Raw genomic sequence first — 23921 nt, 5'->3', positions numbered from 1 at the left:
AAAATGAATAAGAATGAAGAGAATATCGAGCTGACGGACATATCTTGAGTCTGACCGATTAACCATAGCAATGGGAATCAGAAGATTAGCCATATTTTTGGTTAGTATTTCTCGCAGCTTCTAGACAATTTACGAGTTCATATTGTGTTTCTTTTGTATTGGATTTGGTTTTGAATTTCGTAATACATTCGATTCGAGCAATTTGAGAGGTGGATACTCTAGCTAAAGCATATCCAATAACGAAAATTAGAATGATAAAAAGAAGATGGAAATTCATGGTGATAATAACAAATAAGAAGAAAAAGTTTATGAGATGATTGATTTTGAACAAAAGAAATAAAACTGATGATAATCTTCTTGAAATTGATCCTTTTTATATTATTAATATTTCATTCGGAAGTTTGTGCTACAACTGCATAAACATTAATCTTGTATACTAAATATTTACCTTAAATATTATCATTATGCTTTTACTAACTTTAATTACCTTGTTTATTTTGATTTGAATATAAAGTGAGAATTAGATAGTCATCAACAAAATAATATAAACGTTTAAATAGCAATTCAATGATTAAATTTTAATTTCAATTGTAAATCTATTTGACTTTTGGTACATATGATTCAGTTCATATACTGTTTCCGTTTCCTTCATTGAAATTTACAATTAAATCTATTTGGTTTACCAAATGAAAGTTTAATTAGATTTAATCATCTAATCGGGTATTTAAATTGAAAGTTAAAACTTTTATTCAATTGATTGAGATTCAACAACAATACAGAATGTTTTAACAAGAGACTTCATTGTGTTTCCTTTACTCATTTCTTACAATAAAAAGTTTTACTTTTAGTACAAAAATTATAAAACTGCTCTGATTATTGTTCTTTAAATAATTTTATTCGAAAGTTTAAATGGAAATTAAATAAACATTATAATAGTTAAGCTCTGGTCTCTGACCCCTTTGGTCTGTAGCCATGGATCCTGGTCAGAGTTTTTGATCTCAAATATTAATAGATTCAAAAGTCACTCATTTAGCAATCTCAATTGTGTATGTGGATCAACTTTAATCTCTGGTCGTTATGATGGAAAGTGATTGTTTGTCAAACAATCAAATTGCATTTTTTCGCATTATCGCTGATTTAAGTTCGCTAATTGATATTTTAATCTTTTCCTCTATCTATCTATCTCTATCTAATCGTGTATCATTGTGTTTAATTTTCCTCATTTCTTTCAATCAAAAGTTTTACTTTAAGTACCAAAATCATACAACTGCTCTGATTATTATTCTTTGTATAATTTTATTTGAAAATTTAGTCGAAAATTAAATAAACATTCTAATAGTTAAGCTCTGGTCTTATCTTTATGCCGACTTTAATTATTCCGTCTAATTTGATTTTTTTGATGAAATCAGAAAGTCCTTCTTCTTGATTTCCTTGCACCATAACATTTTAGTTTACCTTTACCACAAAACCAACTGAATTAGGCATATGCCTAATTAATATTAATTGGAAGACTCGATAGAGACACTAAATTGTGCGTTATTTAGATATCAGATTACGAACCCAACGCTTGATTTAAAGGCTCATTTATTTGTGCATCAATTTGAATGCAATTCTCTGAAAACCGGGAAGAATTTCGGCCTGTCGATCGATATTAAATTGTCGATTTAAAATTCAAAATTCTCTTTTTCGTAGTAAGAAAGAAAAAAGAATTTGTGTTTTCGATTAAGATTTGGATATGGATTAGAAATGAGGGGATGTTTCAATAGCAACTTGCTATTAGCAAGTAAATCAGAAATCGTCTTCATATTCTCAGCATCAATTATATTATCAGCCTTCTGATCGTTTTGATTGCTCATCTTGCTACTGGTCCGGCAGAAGAAACCAGAGGATTTAGTAGTGAAAGATCCAGGATCTTAACTAATAATATTGTTGGGGATCGAAATGATTAAAAATAATTCGAAACTCATTTTTCACGGCTGTATGACTAGTGGCAAGGTGACCTTGATTTTGATTTTAATATCAAGTGAAAACTAGTTAGTCATCAACACGAATCATGTAAACATTTATACAGCAATTCAATGATCAATTAAAAATTTATGTGACTTTTGGTGCATTTTATTTAGTTCATATACTGTTTCCGTTTCCTTCAGTGAAATTTAGAATTGAGGCTATTTTGTTTCACTAAATGAATGTTTAATCAACTCATCAGGTATTCAAATAAAATGACAATAAAGTCTTATTCAATTGATTGAGATTCAATGAAACTACAAATTGTTTCAACAAGAGACTTTATTGTCATAAATAATAAAACTACTCTGTTTGCTGTTTCCGTTTCCTTCATTGGAACTTAAAATTAAATCTGTTTTGTTTTACCAAGTGAATGTTTAATCAGATTTAATCAACTCATTTATTTTAATAAAAGTTTTACTTTTAGTACCAAAATCATAAAACTGCTCTGATTATTGTTCTTTATTGGGAAGTTTAATCGACAATTGAATATCAAAAGATAATTAGTTGATTACCAAGACAAATATTAATTTATAAGAACAATTAAAAGTAGCAAGCTGATGAGCGAATCAACCAACATTTAAATAGAGCGTCTAATTCAGTGCCTTAGGCAACCGGGTTGGTGAAAATGAATCAACCACCAGAGATCAGATTGTAATGAACATGTTGTTTTGTTTTCATTTGGTTTTCTGTTCATTTTGTTGATTAATTGTTACTATTTAATCATGTCCGCTAAACAGGTAAGCATTTTTGGTTTGTTTTGTTGCTGATTAAATAATTAGTCATTGTAATCGGTCCTTTGTTTTACTTTTGATTGTCTTTGTCCAGGTTATTTTGACTTCCACTTTAAACTCAACTTATTGGTCGGTCAATGTTCAGGATCTGCTCACCGGTACACAAATCACTTCATTCAAGGACACTGTGGTTATACTGGTATTAGGGGTAAAAGTTGTTCCGTTTCAATTGATTCAACATGTAAAGTAAGTTGAGTGTCTCTATTTCCATTTAGATTAACGATACTGATTAAACTTTGATTTGTTTCTCTTAGATTTATGATAATTATTCTGGTAATTTACTGATTTCAATATCGTTTGATGAACCTCTTTGGTCCGTTACAATGGATCCTGGTCAGAGTTTTCTATTCGTTGGCGGAGAGAAAGGAAACATTTATGAGACTAAATTGTACGATGAGAAGCAAATTATCAATGATTTGAATCGACCTCAACCAACTGTTCTAACTGCCCATAGGTAAACTACAAAGTGGTTTGATTATTCCAATGAATCATGTGAATAATTTTATTCTTCATCACCAAATAGTTCAAAAGTCACTCATCTCGCGATCTCGATTGATGGATTAGCTTTAATCTCTGGTGGTTATGATGGAAAAGTGATTGTTTGGCATACAATCAGTAAACAGCGAATGAAAACATTTGAAAATCGAGGTAAACAATTTACTAATTTACTAATTTCTTACAATGTAAGACGTGTTTTTATTTGTTAATCACTAATTTTACGATTGTCTTTTCTTCCCTTTCTAGGAGCAATTACAAATCTAATTGTCATGCCAACACCAAGAGGAATTTTGGAAGAGGAAACACCTTTGATTCCTGTTAAATCATTCAAATTAACAAATGATCCTGATTTAGATGCATTTGATAGAGATCTAATCCACACAATCAACGATCAATGTATACCAGATGAAGATGAAATTGAAAACAATCAACAAAATGTTATCAATGTAAGTTGATAATTCCGATAGTTTAGTCACATCTTATTTTCTAATTTTTTATTTTGAATTCAATTTCTCTAGATTAATCAACTTGAAGCAAATGATGAAGAGCCAGAATCCAATCCAGATGATATCGAGAAGATTAAAACGATTAACCAACAAATTTATGAATATTCAGTGAATACAATTTTCAAACAATTGATTAATAAGTAAACATTTATTTTCATTTTTGCTAATAAACTTTTCGTTTTATTTTTTATTCACGAAAAATTTAAATCAACATTGCCTTTTCTTCTTGATTTCTCTGCTCCATAATATCTTAGTTGACCAAAAACCAACCGAATTAGGCATTAATTGGAAGCCATGAAAGAGACGCTATTTGAAATAATTGTTTGGATTCGAAAAATGTTGTCTGAATTATTTCAACACGAAAAGTTACAATTTTTCGAGTGAAATACAAATTTTGACTCTTAAAGTCTGAATATTCTAGGAGCTATCGTTAGAGTATCTACCAGTATAAGTCGTGCAACAATCTTTGAGATATTGACTTTATATGAGTTTTGTTGGAAGTCAGTTACTACTAAGGCAATTCCGAAGAGAGAAACTAGAACGATAAGAATAAGATTTAAATTCATTGTAATCAAGAAGAATATCTTTTCTCTATATCGGACTTATTCTTTGAATAGGCTGAAATTCTAATTTTATTTTCTCCTTCTCTTCATTACAAACCTAATGAGTTGACCGTTTTTGGACCTAATCTTCACCTTCGTAGCAATCTAAATTCATTGTAATGAAGAAGTTGATTGTTTTCAATTTGAACACAAAACAAATGATGAAACTTATGATAATCGTCTTGAAATTGATCCTTTTAATATCATTTGATTGGGAAGTTTAATCGATAATTGAACTAACATTGATCATCTTATGCTCTAACTAACTCGAGATTTAGTATGTATTAATACTATTTACTACACATTTCGGATAAGTCCTTAGTCATTAACACGATATAAACTTGTTGGTAATTTACTGATTTCAATATCGTTTGATTAACCTCTTTTCTTACCTGCTTTGATTGAGACAGTTTGATGAATTAAATTAAAACTGATTATTAGAACTAATTTGATTAACTTTGATGTTTGATTACTTTTGATCAACTAAAAAGTAATTTAATTTAACTTGTTAACTGCTTTTAAATAGCCAATTGTTAATTGTCAATTGTTGTTGTCGTCGTTTAGGATACTGGGATATAACTTTTGATATTATTACTATCACATATTCCAAGGGTTATAGTTTAGAAACACGATTCAAGATATTATTTTGGATAAGAAAATTGTTGCTTAAATTATTTTATTCTCATTGTAATCATTTTATCATCAGAAAAGTTACAGTTTTTGGAGTAAAATCTAAATTTTATATCCAAATCTCAATATTCTAGGAACTATCCTCTGGATCATCCGGGTACTTACCAGTGAGAACCATGAAACAATCTGCGTAACCTTCACGTCCTTCGGGGAATAAACGACGGCATTCTAATTTCGCATCAGTATTAGCTTTTCGTGAGAGTTGCGCTGTGGCAGCTCCAAGAATAAGAGAAACTAGAACGATAAGAATAATATTGAAATTCATGATAACGAAAAACAAGTTGATTGATATCACTTTGAACACAAAACAAATGAAACTGAAGATAATCGTCTTGAAATTATCCTTTTTATATCATTTTATATTTTTTGTTCGGAAGTTTAATCGACAATTGAATAAATACGATAATCAACACCAAGCTCATATTCTCAATATTTACCTTAAGTATTATCTTTATGCTTTTTCTGCCTTTAATTACCTTGTTTATTTTGATTTGAATATAAAGTGAGAATTAGATAGTCATCAACACAAATAATATAAACATTTTAAATTTCTTATGTATAAGAACAGTTAAAAGTAGCAACTCAATGATTAAATTTGCATCGTAATTAAAAATCTATTTGACTTAGTGTACAGTTTATATACTGTTTCCGTTTCCTACATTGAAATTTAGAATTGAATTTGTTTTGTTTTACCAAATGAATTTTTGATAAGATTTAATCAACGCATCGGGAATTCAAATAAAGCGTAAAAAAGTTTTATCAGAAATCATTTTCATCTTCTAATTTAATTTAGTTCATTTTTCTTTTAATGTAAACAGAACTATTAAATGACAATTAGTCAAAAAATTAATTATCTCAATGATCATAATGAACTTTGCTTTTGAAAAGTAAAAATGAACAATCAGCTTATCAAACAATAAAGAAAATTGAAGAGAAAAATAAATGATTTAATTATCACTTTCACCTAAAAATGGGTTCAATTTGTTTCCATGTTTTTTACGATTTGGGATGATGAGGTGATGTGACGTTGAAATGATTAATTAGTGTTGATTAACTGATTCCCAACACTTTTGCTCTGAGCTATAAAAAGGATGAGTTTTCAATTGAATTTGCATCAGTTCCATTCAACTTGATTTCCATCAACAACAATCAAAGTTTCACTCGTTTTACTTTCACAAAAGTGATGATTATCATCATGAATTTCAGCTTTGTGGAAGTCCTTGTGCTTCTCATTACTCTCATTGGAGCTACGTTAACCATCGTTTCTGCAAAGAGGTTTGGAGATGTACAGGATAAAGAGCACCATCACAAAACTGGTCTAAAAAGTTATCATTTACCATTGAAGAGACATTGTCTATGGAGATTTTTACATGAAAATTGATTCTAAATCAAGAACTTCATGAAAATCGGCTCTTTATGGAAAATCAATGGTAAATGATTTTTTGATTAAATTTAAATAAAATTTGAACTTGATCGTTTTAATTGTTCAAATTTATCCAATAGTAGCTCAAAAATCCAAAGAATATTTTGTTTTAATTTTAATCTTCGAAAGTTCAATATTCATCGAAAAAATGACCTCCGAATAAAAAAGATCGAAAAACAAAAATTCTATCACTTTAGATAAAATTAAATTGTAATTAAACTAATCATCATAAAATGATCATTTATGTATCATGTTAAAGCTTATTATCTAACCTCTCTAATTATACTAAATTTATTAATCAAAAATCTAAAGTTTTTTAACAATCAAGCAAAATGTAAGCTCGAAAAAATTTTGGCCATTACTTAGTTGTTTACCTAATAAGTAAAACTTTTCATTTTTGCTAATAAACTTTTAGCTTTATTTTCAATTCGCGAAAAATTTAAATCAACATTCACTTTTCTTCTTGATTTCTCTGCACCGTAATCACTTATTATAATCGTCTTGAAAAGGATCCTTTTTATATCATTTGATTGGGAAGTTTAATCGATAATTATTTTATTCTCAGTGTAATCATTTCGTTAACAGAAAACAGTTGACCGTTTTTGGAGTAAAATCTAAAATCTAAATTTTATATCTAAATCTCATTATTATAGTGAATACCCTTTGCCCCATCTGGGTGATTATCGGTGATAGTCTTGATACACTTTTCGTAACCTTGACTTATTTCGGGGAATAGATTGCATTTTAATTTTGCAATAGCTTCAGATGTTAGTTCCGCTGCGGCAGCTCCAAGGAGAGAAACTAGAACGATAAAAATAATATTGAAATTCATGATAGCGAAAAACAAGTTGATTGGGCTCACTTTGAACAGAAAACAAATGAAACTGAAGATAATTGTCTTGAAATTGATCCTTTTTATATCATTTTATTCGGAAGTTTAATCGACAATTGAATAAACATTGATCTCATTTCCTGATGATTAACCTTTGATATTATCTTTATGCTTTTGCTAACTTTAATTACCTTGTTTATTTTGATTTACATATCAGGTGAGAATTAGATAGTCATCAACACGAATAATATAAACATTTAATATACACTTTCACCTTAAAATGGGTTTATATTGTTTCCATGTTTTTTACGATTTGGGATGATGAGGTGATGTGGCGTTGAAATGATTAATTATTGTTGATTAACTGATTCCCAATGCTTTTGCTCTGAGCTAAAAAAGGATGAGTTTTCAATTGAATTTGCACCAGTTCCATTCAACTTGATTTCTATCAACAACAATCAAAGTTTCTTGTTTTACTTTGTAAAAGTGATAAAATTTACTATTGTAGGTGTGGATCAACTTTAATCTCTGGTGGTTATGATGGAAAAGTAATTGTTTGGCAAACAATCAAATTGCATTTATTTCAAATTATCGCTGATTTAAGTTCGCCAATTGATATTTTAATCTTTTCCTCCAATCGTGATAAGCCAATGCACAAGATTATCCTATCTTTTTGTCCTCGAAAAATTCAATGGTACACGAAATGATTGTTTTGAATAAGAAAATTGTTGCTTAAAGCATTTTATTCTTACAAGTTGTCACATTATCAGTGTAATTCATCAGAGGGAAAGTTACAATAATACGAGTGAAATATAAATTTTGAATTATTTAAATCTTACGGGTAGTGAACATTAGTTTGCATCCAACACTTTTTGTAAATTTCAGTCATTAAACCCAAATTTTTGCTGGTAGCGCTCCGGTAGCTCCGCTAAGAGAAACTAGACCGATAAGAATAATATTTAAATTCATTTTGCTGAAGAAGTTGATTGATTTCACTTTGAACACAAAACAAATGAAACTGTTGATGTTTTGCTTGTAAATTGATCATTGAATAAACATTGATCTCTTATTCTAATGATTGCCTTTAGTATTATCTTTATACTGTTACTAGAAAAAGAAAAAGAATGTTTTTTTCGATTAGGATTATGATGAATTGAATCTTAAAATAAGAATGATTCCGAATCGCGAAATAATTGGTTGAATGACAAAAATATGATTAAATTATTTATTAGATTTTATTCGTTTCATATCATCAGTGATTACAGTTCGTGGATTGAGGTTTTTATCTCTTTCATCAATCGTCTGAATCATCCGGGAATTTACCAGTATAAGTCTTGAAACAATTTTTGTAACCTTGACTTTTTCTGTCGAATGCAACGCATCGGAATCTCGCTTGGGATTCGGATATTTGCGCTGCGGTAGCTCCAAGAAGAGAAAACAGAACGATAAGAATAATATTGAAATTCATGATGATGAAGAAGTTGATAGAACACAAAACTAATGGAACTGTTGATGATTCGCTTGTAAATTGATCCTTTTTTATATCATTTCATTCGGAAGTTTAATCGACAATTGAATAAACATTGATCTCATATTCTAATGATTGCCTTTAGTATTATCTTTATACTGTTACTAGAAAAAGAAAGAGAATGTTTTTTTCGATTAGGATTATGATTTGAATATGGCTCTATGATTTACTACACATTTCGGATAAGTCCTTAGTCATTAACACGATATAAACTTGTTGGTAATTTACTGATTTCAATATCGTTTGATTAACCTCTTTTCACCTGCTTTGATTGAGACAGTTTGATGAATTAAATTAAAACTGATTATTAGAACTAATTTGATTAACTTTGATGTTTGATTACTTTTGATCAACTAAAAGTAATTTAATTTAACTTGTTAACTGTTTTAAATAGCCAATTGTTAATTGTCAATTGTTGTTGTCGTCGTTTAGGATACTGATATAACTTTTGATATTATTACTAATACATATTCCAAGGGTTATAGTTTAGAAACGATTCAAGATATTATTTTGGATAAGAAAATTGTTGCTTAAATTATTTTATTCTCATTGTAATCATTTTATCATCAGAAAAGTTACAGTTTTTGGAGTAAAACCCAAATTTCTTATCCAAATCTTAATATTCTAGGAACTATCCTCTGGATCATCCGTGTATTCATTGGTGCGGTATGTACACTGCAAATTATATTCCTTTCCTTTGTCGCGATAACATGGTTCTCTCGCGTCATCTTCAGGTTTAAAAAGGTTGTTTCGTTTAAAAAAGATCAAGGTAAACAAACTAATCAGTAACTTAACTCACTTAAAAAGATGATGAAGATGAAGGTGATGATATGGAAAAGGTCAACACTTTGCCTTTGATCTCTGTTGTTTTTCATTTTCATTTTCATTTTCACCTTCAATTTTATTTTGTCTTTTTCTTAATCATCATTGATATACAGTCCATTCACTTAGTTTAGGAATCGTCTTCTTTTGGGTCTAATTCTCTTGAGAGTTGAGATAAATTTATGAAATTTTATATTTTTATTTCCAGTAACATGGCCTATGCATATGCCGAATATAAAATTCTCAGCACTAAAGGCCATTTAATTATTAAATTTCGAAGTTTATTTTATTGAAAATGATATTCAATTAGTTTAGGAATTTGGCCTGAATCGAGGTAATTCTTCGCTGAATTGATCTGATCTTTTTTCTTATGATATAATTAGTTTATTGTAATATTCAGGCCAAAATTCAGATCAATTGGTCGAATAATTAACGAAATAATTAGAAAAATAAATTAACATTGATTTGTATGGGAATTTAACTTTCGAGTTCGAACTTTTGTCCATAAAAAAGCCATTTATCGACATTTTTCTCTGAAATTTTTTTCTAAGGTCAAATAATAGTCCAGTCATAGGATAAGATTGGTTTTAAATCGTCTAAATTCTGGAAAAAACTTTTATTCAGTTTTGAACATTCGAAAGTATTTTTTTACATTCGAGACATTGAATTTCCATAAAATTTCGTCTATTTTTGTTTAAAATTAGATAAAAGTTTTTCTAGTGTTTTGACGATTGAAAACTAATTGTGAGCTATATCTGGACTATTATTTGACCTTAGAAAAAAATTTCAGAGAAAAATGTCGATAAATGGCTTTTTTATGGACAAAAGTTCGAACTCGAAAGTTAAATTCCCATACAAATCAATGTTAATTTATTTTTCTAATTATTTCGTTAATTATTCGACCAATTGATCTGAATTTTGGCCTGAATATTACAATAAACTAATTATATCATAAGAAAAAAGATCAGATCAATTCAGCGAAGAATTACCTCGATTCAGGCCAAATTCCTAAACTAATTGAATATCATTTTCAATAAAATAAACTTCGAAATTTAATAATTAAATGGCTTTAGTGCTGAGAATTTTATATTCGGTATATACAGCCATGTTACTGGAAATAAAATATAAAATTTCATAAATTTATCGCTACTCTCAAGAGAATTAGACCCAAAAGAAGACGATTCCTAAACTACAGTCAAACCATTTAGGTTGAACCAAGTTTCTATTTAGCTCAGAATATTTTCTATTTAGTTTGAACTTGCCATCGGCTAATCCATCGGGTTAATCCGTTTTCTCTAGAAAGGTTGAAATTTTCTCTATTTCCTCGAGAAGATTTTCTATTTAGTTTGAACATTTCCTTCTGATTTCTGAAAGAAAAGAAAAAATTAATTGTGGAAAATTATAATTAATTAATATACAATTATACAATTAATTGAGTTCACATTAACTGATAACAATGAAGAGATTTGATTACTTTTTAAACTTTTATTATAATTTTCCACAATTAATTTTTCCTTTTCTTCACTGATTCGAACCATGGTTATGAACAGAATGAGAAATCAGAAGGAAATGTTCAAACTAAATAGAAAATCTTCTCGAGGAAATAGAGAAAATTTCAACCTTTCTAGAGAAAACGGATTAACCCGATGGATTAGCCGATGGCAAGTTCAAACTAAATAGAAAATATTCTGAGCTAAATAGAAACTTGGTTCAACCTAAATGGTTTGACTGTAAGTGAATGGACTGTAATTTTTTTAGGTAGATCGAGGCATTGATAAGTTTGTTTACTTTTGTCTTTTTCATCCGAAACATGTTTACTTTGCGCTGCTCCAAGGAGAGAAACTAGAACGATAAGAATAAGATTGAAATTCATGGTAACGAAGAAGAAGAAGTTGATTGATTGATTTCACTTTGAACACGAAACAAATGAAACTGTTGATGATTTGCTTGTAAATTGATCCTTTTTTATATCATTTCATTCGGAAGTTTAATCGACAATTGAATAAACATTGATCTCATATTCTAATGATTGCCTTTAGTATTATCTTTATACTGTTACTAACTAAAATTACCTGTTTATTTTGATGTGAATATTAGGTGAGATTTAGTTAGTCATCAAGACAAATATTCGGTAAGACTCAAGATATGTCCGTCAGCTCATTTTCAATTTCCAGCTAAATGTTTTCCGGTTTAAGGTTCGATTTGATTGTCTCATATGTCTTTGGTCATAAGGACCCCTAATAGTGAAGACCTAACCTAATTTAAACAAAAACAATTAACTTAACTGAATTAAGTTCATTCTCATAAGTAGTTTGAACTTTAAGCCGAAAAAAATCAGCTCAAAGTCTTCACTATTTAGGGTCATTATGACCAAAGACCTATGAGACAATCAAATCGAACCTTAAGCCAAAAATTGAAAATGAGCTGACGAATATATCTTGAATCTTACCAAATATTAATTTATAAGAATAATTAAAAGTAGCAACTGATGGACGTTGTTTTACTTGATTTAAATATCAGGTAAGAATTAATTTGTTATCAACACAAATACACTGTATAAACAGAATACAAAAAATAAACATTTACATGGTAATTCAATGATTAAATTTTCATCTCAATTAAAAATTTATTTGACTTTTAGTACAGTTTATTCAGTTCGTTCCGTTTCCTTTATAATTCGAAAATTAATTAACTGATCTGTTTGATCTTTGCTTAAATCGATTATTCAAGTTTGGGAGATTAGTTTAGACATATAAAAAAAAATGTTCGATTGAATTAATCCGTTTAATTTTCGAATCGATCGAAACGAAGACCATTTTTACACAAAAACTAATGAACCTCTATGGGTTATCATTTTAAACTAAACTAAATCTTTTTAGAAACTGGAGTAAACTTGAAGCTCAGTTCAAGACTATCCTTCAGAAAAAGGCTGAATTTTGTTCATTTCTTCAGGGAAAACATTTCAGACACGTATTAAAATGATCTCCCAAATCTTATCTACAATTTGGTTCCTTTTTTAATTAATAAAAATCTTTGACTCAAAAGTTGTCATCAAATTAAAGTGTAAAAATAAATTGACAATCCTGTATAATTTATTTTGTTTTACCAAATGAATGTTTAACCAGATTTAATCAACTAATCAGGTATTCAAACTAAAGGTAGAAAATTTTATTCAAATATAATACAAATGACTGAATAATAAACTATAAGCTTCATTTTGTTTCCTTTTCCTCATTTATTAGGTTGACTAGAAATTAATCTCGGTTTTTTGATTATTGAATATTTACTAAATTAATTATCCATAGCAATTAAGAAATATTAATGACATTTTTAGATGCTATTTTTATTCAATATTTTGAGGTTTTTGGTAAAGATTTCTACCATTTCAACGGAACTTTAGGCCATTTTTGATTTCCGACCAGTTCCGGAAATGGCCTTACAATTTCTGTTTCAAACAATTGATTAATAAGTAAACATTTTCATTTTTGCTAATAAACTTTTCGTTTTATTTTCAATCCATGGAAAATACGAATCAACATTCACTTTCCTTCCTGATTTCTCTGCATTGTAAAATCTTACAATTGTTAGTTTATCTGTTAACTCAAAACCAACCGAATTGAGCATTAATTGGAACACTCGATAGAAACACTGAATTTAATGCCTGATTCACAGGGTCATTTTTTCATCAATTTGAATGAAATTCTCATTGAAAACCGGCAAGAATTTAGGCCTGTCGATCGATATTAAATTGCCGATTTAATCGACGGCATTTTAATCAAGTACAATACGAAACATTTTATATTTTTGACTAAAAAATCAATTGCTAAAACAAAATTGCTAATTGGGTAAACCAAAGTAATTTAGTATCCAACCAAATAAATTGTCTTTAATTGTTGAAATGAATTCAAAAATTTCTTGTTGAATTCAAAACCAAGAAAGGTTAAAATCCCACTAGTTTCAACTTCATCGTCTGAGGAACCTTCATCTTCTTCTAAAGGAAGAAAGAAAAGAAAATTTGATTTTTTCGATTAAGATTAGGATGAGGATTAGGGTTAAGGGGATTAATATGTTTTCTTACCTGCGTTGATTTAATTTGATTAACTTTGATGTTTGATTACTTTTGGTCAACTAAAAAGTGATTTAACTTGTTAACTGCTTTTAAATAGCCAATTGTTAATTGTTAATCGTTTTTCCAATGTAATTTGTTTTATGATCATTATTGGTATTGCAAATGAATCGTTTAATTTTCTTGGATGATAATCAGAATCTCATGAGATGAACAATTAACATTAAGACTAAATTAAGTCCGGAAATTATGATTTTAACATTTGACTTTTTATTTCCAATGATTTAATTGATTATTGGAAGTTTCCAATAAATGATTTAAAGGCAATTAATTGATAAATAATTAATTGCTAATTAATAATCGCTTCTACTCCTCTATTCTTGATCCAAGAGGATTAGTTGGTTTATAATCACAGCATAAATCCCAAAACTTATAACCAATTGTCAAACTATTACTCTTACTTTTATTATTGTCAATACTTAGTGTTAAGAATTTTTCCTACTAATTACAGTTTTGGGTACGGACAATTTCAGGTACTTGACTGTACCAAGTTCGAAATGAAGTTATTAATAAGATAAAAAAGTGAATATTTTACCAGCTGATTTTGTTGAGCTCAATTTCTAGAAATAATAATTTGATTAAATTTTCCGCGTAAATTGTTTCTTTCGGCTTCCTAATAGATGTCACCCTTTTCGTAAGCATGTGGATACAAACACATGATCACAATTACTCATTTTTCAAGTGAAATTATTTATTGTGATTGGTGTTAATTCAATATTTAATTAGTTGTTTTAATTTTCATCATTATGGAAGTTAGAAGTGAAACTCAACCAGAAGTTAAACCGAAACCCAAATTACATATTTGGAATCAAATATTGGAAGACGACGAGTTGTCTGAAAAGCTAAATGCGTCTATGAGTAAATTGGGCGATGAATTTGCTCGAAGGTTTATCCGAAAGAGAGGAAAGAAAAATAAGAAAAAGAAAAAAGGTAAAAAAAATTCGAATTCCATTTCAAATGTTACTAATAATGAAGTTGGTAAAACCAATGGAGCCACAATTAGTAAATCTAAAGATTTGAAACCAGAAGTTAAAAGTCAAAATGTTGGCCATTCGCAGAAACCTCAATCGAATCAAGCTAATCTCAGAACTGAGAACAATCAACAAAGAGGTAATCTAGATTTCATGAATCACTTTAATTTCTTCCTCATCTCTTAATCCTTGAATCATCAGTCATTAGTTCATTGACTTAAATTTAACCACTTAAAATGTTTTCTCGCAAATTCTAATTTCGAATTCTTTTTAATGACTCATTTGTGTTGCTAATTGTTCTTTGTTTTTTTCTCATTAGCTGGTGGAGTTTCTCAGAAATCGAAAAGGAAAAGTAAACTACCGGATAATGTATTACAAGCAGAGGCCAAAAACATTTGTAAAAAACTCAAAGAGAAACGAATTGATTTAATAAGTAAGTTTTTCTCATCGTTTACAATTGATTTATTTTCATCGAAATCTTTTTCACATTCAATATTTATTCTCGGTCCTTTCATTTCTTCTCTAATTACTCAATAGTTCGTACTATTCGCCATCTTGGTCTTGATGAAGCGATGAAACTTTGCTCCGAAGTCTTGACCATCGAAGAAGCCGGTGGCTTAATGACGTTGAATGGAATCAGAAGAAGAACCCCAGGAGGAATATTCTTTCATCTTATAAGAAGTAATGGTCGATATGAAGCCAGTATTGTTAGTAAAATCTTCAAAGACGGCGAAACCAAAGAACCAGTAAGTATTTCAAGTTGATCATGTTCGACCGAATCTAATTCATTTTCTTGCTTAACTATCTCTTTCTATTAGGTATTCAAACAACGAAATAAGACAAGAAACATTATTGCAACTGCTAACAATGTTACTGATGTCAAAGTGACTAATGAAAAGTCAAGTATTATGAATGGTTCGACAGTTCAACCCATTGAAGAGGCTTCATCAAATGTACCAGTTCCAATGGTTTCACCTTTTATCTCGATTGTACCGATCGAATCGATTAAACCGATTGAACCGATTTCACCTTCACCATTAACTCAGTCAGCTCAACCAATTGAAGAGCAACCAGTTGAATCTATCAATCCAGCTACTCAAGCTCCTGAGGCTATTAATCCTGATACGAGGATGGATCAAGACGATGACGATTATGAAAATTCAAATCTAGTTATCGTTGAATATGATTCAGCTGCCATAGAAAATGGAAACGCTAATCCCAATTCTGAACAATTAGTCAAATGTACCTTTCCAGTTAACCCAATTTCACCAGATCTCAACATTTTATACCAACAACCATCATCACAAACCGTTAACTCAAATGTTCCAATATTTTCATCAAATCGTATCTCCGTTGACGCTTGACTTTTTCAAACTTCATCTCAGAATCAAGTCTTATTTTGAACTCCTGTAAAAGTTATATTATCCTGACGCTATTATTTTTCCTTTTTTCGTGCATAACTATTATAACAAACGATCAACTAAATATTGTAATTTTCATTAATTACCCTAATCATCACAAACTTGAAGTTTTAAGTGCGAAAACACCAAAGAAGAAAAAAGGTTTCACAATTTAAACAATCTATTTAATCATTTCGAAATCCTTGTCAATCAACTAAGATTATCATTGTTGTCTCAAAGCAGTTAAACAATTGGGTTGATTGTTAAAACAAAGATGTAATTGTTGATCGAAAAGCTAAAGAAATTAAATTTTTCTTTTTTTCGTTTAAATTCATTTTTTTTCTGTTGACTATTTAATCATGTAAATTATCACCAATGGGTGAACGAAAACAAATACCAACCAAAAGCTCTTACGCTAATACTCCGTTAATTAAGAGACAATCAAGTTTCGGTGGCAGATCAAGAGAGGCTAATGTGAGTGGTGGTAAATCTAAAATTGATCAACCACATTCGGTTCAATTGTTAATCGATCGTGGATACGAAGTGTTGGACAAAGTTGGAATCGGTAACTATTCAACTGTTTTTCGAGTTCGATCAACCACCAAAAGAGAAATGGCCGTAAAAATAATCGAAATGGAAAAGGTTTCTAAGAATTACAAGTTTCGATTTCTACCAAGAGAATTGGAAATTATTGCTAAATTAAAACACGAAAATATAATTAAGGTAAGTTGACCTTTTATCGACCAACAATTAAAACTTCGAGTGGAAAAGACAAATGAATTGAATTGATTTTGATTCTTGTGAATTTCTCAGGTTTATGCTATTCAAACGACGCATCGTTATTGTTATATTTTCATGGAATTTGCTCCGAACGGAACTTTGGGTGATTTTATTCGCAGAAACGGAGCGATACCCGAATGGATGGCGAAACCTCTCATGTTACAAATCGCAAATGCCTTACACTATCTCCATGCATCTGGAATCGCTCATCGAGATGTTAAATTAGAAAACATTATGTTGGATAAATTTCAGAATCCAAAGTTGACTGATTTCTCTTATTCTCTGGTTTGTCTTCGTGACCCAACAACCGGAAATTTCGCGATTAACAAAACCTTTTGTGGTTCATTACCTTATATGCCACCGGAGATTTTAAAAACTCCTTATGACCCAAAAGCTTCGGACATTTGGTCTCTTGGTGTTTGTTTGTTCATCATTCTAAATGACCGAGTACCTTTTCGATTCAATGATATTATGGCCATGGTTAAATCGCAACTTGCCCGTGAATGGGCTTTCAAGGGTCACATTAAAGAGGCCACTTCCGAAGAATGCAAAGACTTGGTTAATCGTATGTTAGACCCAAACCAGGCCACTCGAATCACCGCCATTCAGATCACTGAACATCCCTGGTTCCAAAAATCCCCACCGTCGACTCCAACCACCGCTTCATTGACCAAATCAAAACCAGCAACGGGAAGTGAAGGAGGTGTTAATCCAACCAAATCATCTAATCAAACTTAACCCCACTGGCAATTAACTGTTAACATCAATAATTTAATCTGCTCTCAACAGCTAATCAACTTTTTTTGAAGCCTTGTTAGTGAAACAACTAAAACAAAATCAAAATTGATTTGATGATTTTTGCTCTTGTTAAAAAGCGCTAAAAAAACTGCGATGAAAGCGATTTAATCAACAGATTTAATGATTAACTATAATGATTAGTGATGAATTTATTTTAACGTGTTGATTATCACCAGAATTATCATCAACCTTTCATCTTGTTGTATTTTCATGAAATTTCAGGGTTTGGCTTTTATCAAGACAAAAATTCTTGTCATCATTTTAATCTTCAAGAAAATCGCTCATCATCATCATCATCTAATTGTATTTATCAATTTAAAAAAGTTCTTATCAACCAAATGAATGTGTTAATACACAGAAAAGTTGAATGTGTGTACCTGTAATTAAGTTCGTGGTGTGTAATTGATGTGATACAAGAATCAAACAAAAATCTAATCCATTGCGTGATCAATTCAACTAATCGGATAATCATTTTAACTCCAATCTAATCCATCAACAAACTGGTCAAAGAAAAGGAGAAACTGATTTTAATGATGATTATTATATTAATATCATATTATATCATCTGATAAATATATTTAATACACACACACACAATTCAACAGCACTTAAGAGGAGGAGGAGATGAATTAACATCCGATGAAGAGAGTTCAATCATAATTAAGAGTTAGTTAGTTAACTATCTCACTTTTTTTTATGATTAAATATTTAATGGTAACAACAACAAGCCAATGAAGGATAATCAAGAAAAGGTCAACCTAATATTGGATGTTGACCAAAGTGTAATCACTCAATTGGCTCGATTGCCGTGTTATTAATTTACCATCATCATCATCATTATCTTAATCTCTTCAATCTTTATTACTTTGATTATTAATCAACAACAAAATGCTCAATAATACATAAGCATATGTAGATTAGTCTGTTATTTATCAACTACTATTTAAGAAACTGTGATCATCATCAACTCCATTCTGATCAAAGTTAAATTAATATAACAACAACCTGAGGCTGTGTTATAAAAGGAGGAAAGACTTTAACTATTCGTTAATTGTAATAGTTAATAAAGAAGAACAAAAATTGACGGCTAATCAACCAGCTACGAAAACCAATCCTCTGCAATTAATCTTCAATCTAAATTGGCTCTTACCCTAAGGAGAGAAAGAGATGTTTCCAATCTACTCAAGATTCGCAATCAAAAATCTAACCTTTTTTCCTCTAATTTTGGGTGAAAAAATAAGAAGAAATTTAATTTTCTATTCTAAATTATTGATTATCTCAACAATATCTTCAATCTTTAAGCGATTATCCACTTGGAATTGATCTTGAGATTCTATCGTCTATCAATCTACATATTCATCAGCCTGATCAGTGGTAATTACGATGATTATCAAGCAACAATCAAAGAAATCAAATAAAATAGTAAAAGGAAAATGAAATCAAGAAAAATCCATTGATGAAAATGTAACTTTTTCATTCATTTCCACAATCAACTGTCAATTTAACCAATAAAATGTTAACAATTTGTATTCTGTTGAAAGCTAGTTAATTATTTAGATGTTTCTCTCTCTCTCTCAATTCGATTAGTGATTAACTAATCATATATGGTTGGTTGATTCACAATTAAATCAATTGATGAACAATTTTTATTGTAACTATTACAATCCTGATTGAATGTTAAAGAAGAGAAAGAAAATGAAAAAAATTAACTAAATTAACCTTTAAATTGTTATCATCTAAATGTCAACTAACCCTAATCTCTTAATAACATGTGAACACAATTAGATTATTCAATTTAATCCACTTAAATCATATCATAACATTTTAATATACCAACGATAATGTAACCAATAATTACCATTGATCATAAAAAAAAAGCAAAAGCAAAAACGTAAAATTAGTTACAACGATTAACTAAATTGTTATACAAAGTTAGTAACCATTAATCAATTGGCTTGAAATTACATCAAGAAAAAAAAACAATTGTGGGCATAGTTACACCATCTTAACAATAGATAAATTAACCTTAACAATATTAAGCTGTTGTGGTCAAATTGAATTAAATTATAACAATCAATAAGGTAGAGTAACAATCTAATAGGATAATCTATAGACAATCATAACAACAACAGCTAATGATCATTAGGTTTGAACATCAACTTGATTGTTGACGACGCCCTTAAGATTATCAGATTAAGATGATGATATGATGATGATGATGATGATGAAAAAATATGCAACCATATGATCCTACTGATGATGATGATTATGTTGATCAACATGATATCTGAAAGATCAGTTGTAATCATATTAATCCGACTCTCCTAAGGGCCCAAAGCCCTAACCATTAGGGTGCACAAAGGTAATTATCCCTAGACAAATATACAACAACAATCAGTTAATTTTTATCATTATTAAATATTATCATGATATAAATATAATAGTTAAGGCGTAACTATAAACAGAAAATGTTAATCATAATCAAGGTAAGAGGAGTGAAAGGTTAATTTGATTCACTTGATTACTATGGGATTTGTTGAGTCTCTTTCGTTGTTGGTTTAAATTGACAGATTTAAACTCTCACTTGGATTATGATGATGATGCACCTAAGATGATGAGGATGAAATGATGATGATGATGATGATCCTTAATCTGGAAGATGAGGAAAAATAAATAAAAAAATGACTGAATTAGTTGATTGTTAATCTAAAGGCCTCTTGTTATCCTCTTTAGGCCATTAACTATCATATTGTTATGATTAAAAGACTTACCCAAGTTTTTTTTGTTACAGTTGAAATATTAATAGTTAATCACAATTAAGGATCAAATTGTTTATATTTTGATTGTTCACTTGATTGTTTTACAACATGATTAAGGAAGATGAATCAATTGAAACGTTTTCTGGTCGCCATCATGATAATTAATTTACTGACATTGTTTATCATTTAATTATTATGATTAGTGGATTAATTAAGTGATCATAATTAAACAATGATGATGATGAATCTTGTTAGTTAACAAGTTGATTAGTTTGCTTGATTAACTAAATTGGTTAACTTTTTTTTTCTTTCTTAACTTTTGGTTACCTCCTCTATTATATTTATTATTATGTATTATCATTAACAATCAACTGATCATCATAATCATTATCATGTTTTAATTGACTTTTTTTTTGGCTTGACTAACATCACAATTAATTGTAACATGTTTTAATTAATGTAACAATTAAAGGGATATTTCAATTGATTATTGACTGATGATAGATTAATTTATTGGTGTATCATTAATCTATCAAAATAATTAACTAAATTAACGTGATAATTAAAATTTCCTATATAGATTATCATATATTGATTTTAATTATCAACAGTTAATTAAGACTTGACATTTTTATTATATAAGATTGAAATATAAATGTTAATGATTAACAAAAAGAAAGGTTTAATTGCTCTGGGAAACAGTAATTAAATGTAATCTCAATGGTTAATTGTTGTGATTAGTGAAAAAAAAAGTTCAATGATAATTGAAAACATTTTTTTATACTTTTCGTTGTAAATAGTTAGTTGATTGTTAAATGAAAGTCGTTGATACTTTTGGGTAATTAAATGATTGATTAGTGTGTTTAGTAAATTATTAGTTGAGAAATAATTTAAATAGTTAATAGTTAATTATGAAAGAAAATTTGAAAACAATCGATCAGAATCAACCTGGAATAAATTGACAGGTACAGTTTGTTACAATTAAGAAAAAGTTAATTGTGTAAGGTTATTTTAACACTAATCAAACAATTATAATCAGTATGATGATGATAATTGATTCGGTAAATTGTTTGAACAGAAGCCTAACAAGATCAGGTTGATTAGTTGAATCAATATTAGTGCATTCTAATTGTAATAATATAATGATGATGATTAAAATTGCAAGTTAATGCTTGTTAATCATTTTTTTTTTCTTGCTTGATTATTTGTTTTCTTTTGATTTGAACATTTGTAATTGATGGATTAATTTAAATGACAATTAACATTTAAACAAGGGAGGGGCAGAGTAGACAACAATTAATGTAAATTAATTGACATTCAGCATCAAATTGATTACAATTTTCATTTGTGTGTAAGGTTAATTTAAGGTTGGGATAAGGTTGATTGTGGTTTTAATGATGGAAATGTAAATTAATCAACAATTAATTTATATTGTTGATTGGACAGAAGCATTTATTTCATATTATTATATGAAGATGGATAGATTATATTGGATTAGGAAATTGCTGATTGTTTCAACTGATTGGGAGGTTTTTAGTTTGATGTTTTTTTTTAACATTCTGATTGTTGACCAACTTGAATTATCATTAAGATGATAATTGTAATCAATCTCAATCAATTATGAGTTGTTTTGATTCGTTAAGCTGGTGACAATTTCATCAAATGATTGTTAATTGTTTTTAGTTAGCTAATTGTTGATTATTGTTTTATCAATCAAAATGATAGTTAAAATTAGTGTGGCTAAGTTAATTTGGTTAAGGGGTTGGCATGAGTTTCATGTAACTTGTTGGGTAAAATTTGATCAAGTCGAGATTGTTAAATTAAGTTAATTGCTGACGGTTGTTCTTTGTGTTAATCACTTGAAATCTCTCGTGATCGTGCTTGAGGATAACGTGTTAATAGTGAAAGATGATGATAATGATAACAAGAAGATGTAGATGAAAACAAAGAGAGAGAGAGAGAAGATTAAATGAAGATGTTGACCGGATAGATGAAAGTGAAGACGCTGATAGGTCAATTGACCTGCGACAATAGATACAAGATCATACTAAAGGTGAAGAGAAAGCCGTGATTCCAAGATGAAGGTTATAAGTTGTCATCTTCTTGAGTCAGAAATATGATAAGATAGAGAAATGAAGAGAGATTTTGTCCTCCGTGGTAGGTAAGAAAGATGAGTGATTGTGAATATGATTTGAAAGTAATAGCGTGAAAATCAAAATCAAGATATAATATGAACATGTGAGAGGCCACCAAGAAGAAGATGTGGAATCCGAAATAGAAAAAAAAGAAAACCATCCTTTGAATATATTGAAGAAGATGAAGAAGACAGGGGCTGATGGCAGAGATGATAATGATCATTTTGATTCACCTCCAGGGTCGGGCACAGTAACCAACAAGGTTGACCAAGATGGTTCACCATCATGGTGGTGGTGGTGATCATATTATGATATAAGAACCACGAATTTGGGAAACCACCTTCCAAATGAAATGTAACTCTTGACAGGTCTCTCTTTTCCATACCTTCCTCTCCTTTGATCGCCATCTTGTTTCCTTCCGATCAAGAAAGTGAGAGCAGAGAGAGAAGATTATCTTCTTATTTCTTTATCGTTCATGGTTCCATACATTATTAACTTGACAGGTAATCTCAAGGTTTCCTGAAGGAATTTGATCAACACTTTAGATTAGTTAATTTCCAAGTAACTGTGAGGGAGAGATAAACAACTAAACCAAACGACCTGAAAGAAGAGAGTAAGAAAGGAGAGTTAATCTGATTGTGAGGGAGGTTTAATTTAGATATCTAATAAGTTACCTGATATATTATATTGATTTCCATCTTCATAGAATCATCATCTTGTTGATAATCACCTGATTATAATCAAAACCAATGTTAACTTTCCCATTACATCGAAATAAATATAAAATGTAACATCTTCATCTCTTGTAGGCCTGAGTTTTTTTCCCTTAACTAAATGTTCATCTCAATCACTTTTTCATCTATTGATCAAGATGATTAAGATTAAGTTGACCAAAAGGAACGTTGATAATGTTGAGTATACACTGTTAATCATTGAATCTAATAAAGCGTAAATAATAATAATATTAATAATCAAGAGAAAGAGAGATAATTAAAATTTATGATTACATGAGAAGTCACAGAATAAGAAAAATTCAAAGCTTATGTTGAGAAAAGACTTGTTTATATTTCACATTTATGAGATTCTTTTAACAAACTGACACATTTAACTTTAATTTTCTTTAATCATTTATGTCAATCAATTGATTTCTATCATAATTCAAGTAATCACAAGGTTACAATCAACTGAAAAGAGAAAGAAAAACATTCTAATCTTTTTTTGTCTTTTTTTCTCTATAATTTAATCGAATC

At 29.3% G+C, this 23921-nt stretch overlaps 3 protein-coding genes and 2 long non-coding RNA genes across 7 annotated transcripts; 3 read left to right on the top strand and 2 right to left on the bottom strand.

Moving 5' to 3' along the window:
- The first annotated feature begins 2629 nt into the window (after positions 1-2629).
- On the top strand, positions 2630-4016 carry LOC128395354 (WD repeat-containing protein 18-like). The gene is made up of 6 exons (XM_053355766.1): positions 2630-2747; positions 2836-2987; positions 3056-3255; positions 3325-3449; positions 3546-3745; positions 3818-4016. The coding sequence occupies exons 3-6, from the start codon at positions 3125-3127 to the stop codon at positions 3947-3949; spliced, it is 588 nt and encodes a 195-aa protein (XP_053211741.1). The 5' UTR covers positions 2630-2747; positions 2836-2987; positions 3056-3124; the 3' UTR covers positions 3950-4016.
- Positions 4017-13441: 9425 nt separating this feature from the next.
- LOC128395284 (uncharacterized) lies at positions 13442-14383 on the bottom strand. The gene is made up of 2 exons (XR_008326587.1): positions 13781-14383; positions 13442-13693 (listed from the first exon to the last, which is right to left on the bottom strand). It is a non-coding gene; the product is annotated as an uncharacterized LOC128395284 (long non-coding RNA).
- A 102-nt stretch (positions 14384-14485) lies between these two features.
- On the top strand, positions 14486-16533 carry LOC128395281 (phosphorylated adapter RNA export protein-like). Its single transcript, XM_053355688.1, has 4 exons — positions 14486-14938; positions 15119-15232; positions 15337-15545; positions 15618-16533. Exons 1-4 carry the CDS (start codon positions 14575-14577, stop codon positions 16161-16163), a joined length of 1233 nt encoding a protein of 410 aa, XP_053211663.1. The 5' UTR covers positions 14486-14574; the 3' UTR covers positions 16164-16533.
- Positions 16534-16557: 24 nt separating this feature from the next.
- On the top strand, positions 16558-18336 carry LOC128395282 (testis-specific serine/threonine-protein kinase 3-like). The gene is made up of 2 exons (XM_053355689.1): positions 16558-16922; positions 17013-18336. Exons 1-2 carry the CDS (start codon positions 16575-16577, stop codon positions 17715-17717), a joined length of 1053 nt encoding a protein of 350 aa, XP_053211664.1. The 5' UTR covers positions 16558-16574; the 3' UTR covers positions 17718-18336.
- Positions 18337-19062: 726 nt separating this feature from the next.
- Positions 19063-23885, bottom strand: LOC128395283 (uncharacterized). 3 transcript variants are annotated; one of them, XR_008326585.1, is made up of 4 exons: positions 23346-23885; positions 20549-23271; positions 20295-20429; positions 19063-20149 (listed from the first exon to the last, which is right to left on the bottom strand). It is a non-coding gene; the product is annotated as an uncharacterized LOC128395283 (long non-coding RNA). The 3 variants fall into 3 exon arrangements; XR_008326584.1 differs by having other exon boundaries at positions 20362-20429; XR_008326583.1 differs by having other exon boundaries at positions 19063-20429; positions 23346-23884.
- Positions 23886-23921: the final 36 nt, after the last annotated feature.

The sequence above is a fragment of the Panonychus citri genome, unplaced genomic scaffold (assembly GCF_014898815.1).
Source record: "Panonychus citri isolate SS breed McGregor unplaced genomic scaffold, ASM1489881v1 Contig00141, whole genome shotgun sequence".
Classification (NCBI taxonomy): domain Eukaryota; kingdom Metazoa; phylum Arthropoda; class Arachnida; order Trombidiformes; family Tetranychidae; genus Panonychus; species Panonychus citri.
The sequence above is the reverse complement of the archived record's forward strand: the minus strand, read 5'-3'. Positions and strand labels throughout refer to the sequence as shown.

Excerpts from the sequence above, each read along its gene's own strand:
- LOC128395282 (XM_053355689.1), top strand. The coding sequence starts at position 16,575 with ATGGGTGAACGAAAACAAATACCAACCAAAAGCTCTTACGCTAATACT. Across the intron at positions 16,923-17,012 it reads AACACGAAAATATAATTAAG|GTTTATGCTATTCAAACGAC; the intron begins GTAAGTTGACCT and ends TGAATTTCTCAG.
- LOC128395281 (XM_053355688.1), top strand. The coding sequence starts at position 14,575 with ATGGAAGTTAGAAGTGAAACTCAACCAGAAGTTAAACCGAAACCCAAA. Across the intron at positions 15,233-15,336 it reads GAAACGAATTGATTTAATAA|TTCGTACTATTCGCCATCTT; the intron begins GTAAGTTTTTCT and ends ATTACTCAATAG. Across the intron at positions 15,546-15,617 it reads ACGGCGAAACCAAAGAACCA|GTATTCAAACAACGAAATAA; the intron begins GTAAGTATTTCA and ends TCTTTCTATTAG.
- LOC128395354 (XM_053355766.1), top strand. The coding sequence starts at position 3,125 with ATGGATCCTGGTCAGAGTTTTCTATTCGTTGGCGGAGAGAAAGGAAAC. Across the intron at positions 3,256-3,324 it reads ACTGTTCTAACTGCCCATAG|TTCAAAAGTCACTCATCTCG; the intron begins GTAAACTACAAA and ends ATCACCAAATAG. Across the intron at positions 3,746-3,817 it reads ATCAACAAAATGTTATCAAT|ATTAATCAACTTGAAGCAAA; the intron begins GTAAGTTGATAA and ends CAATTTCTCTAG.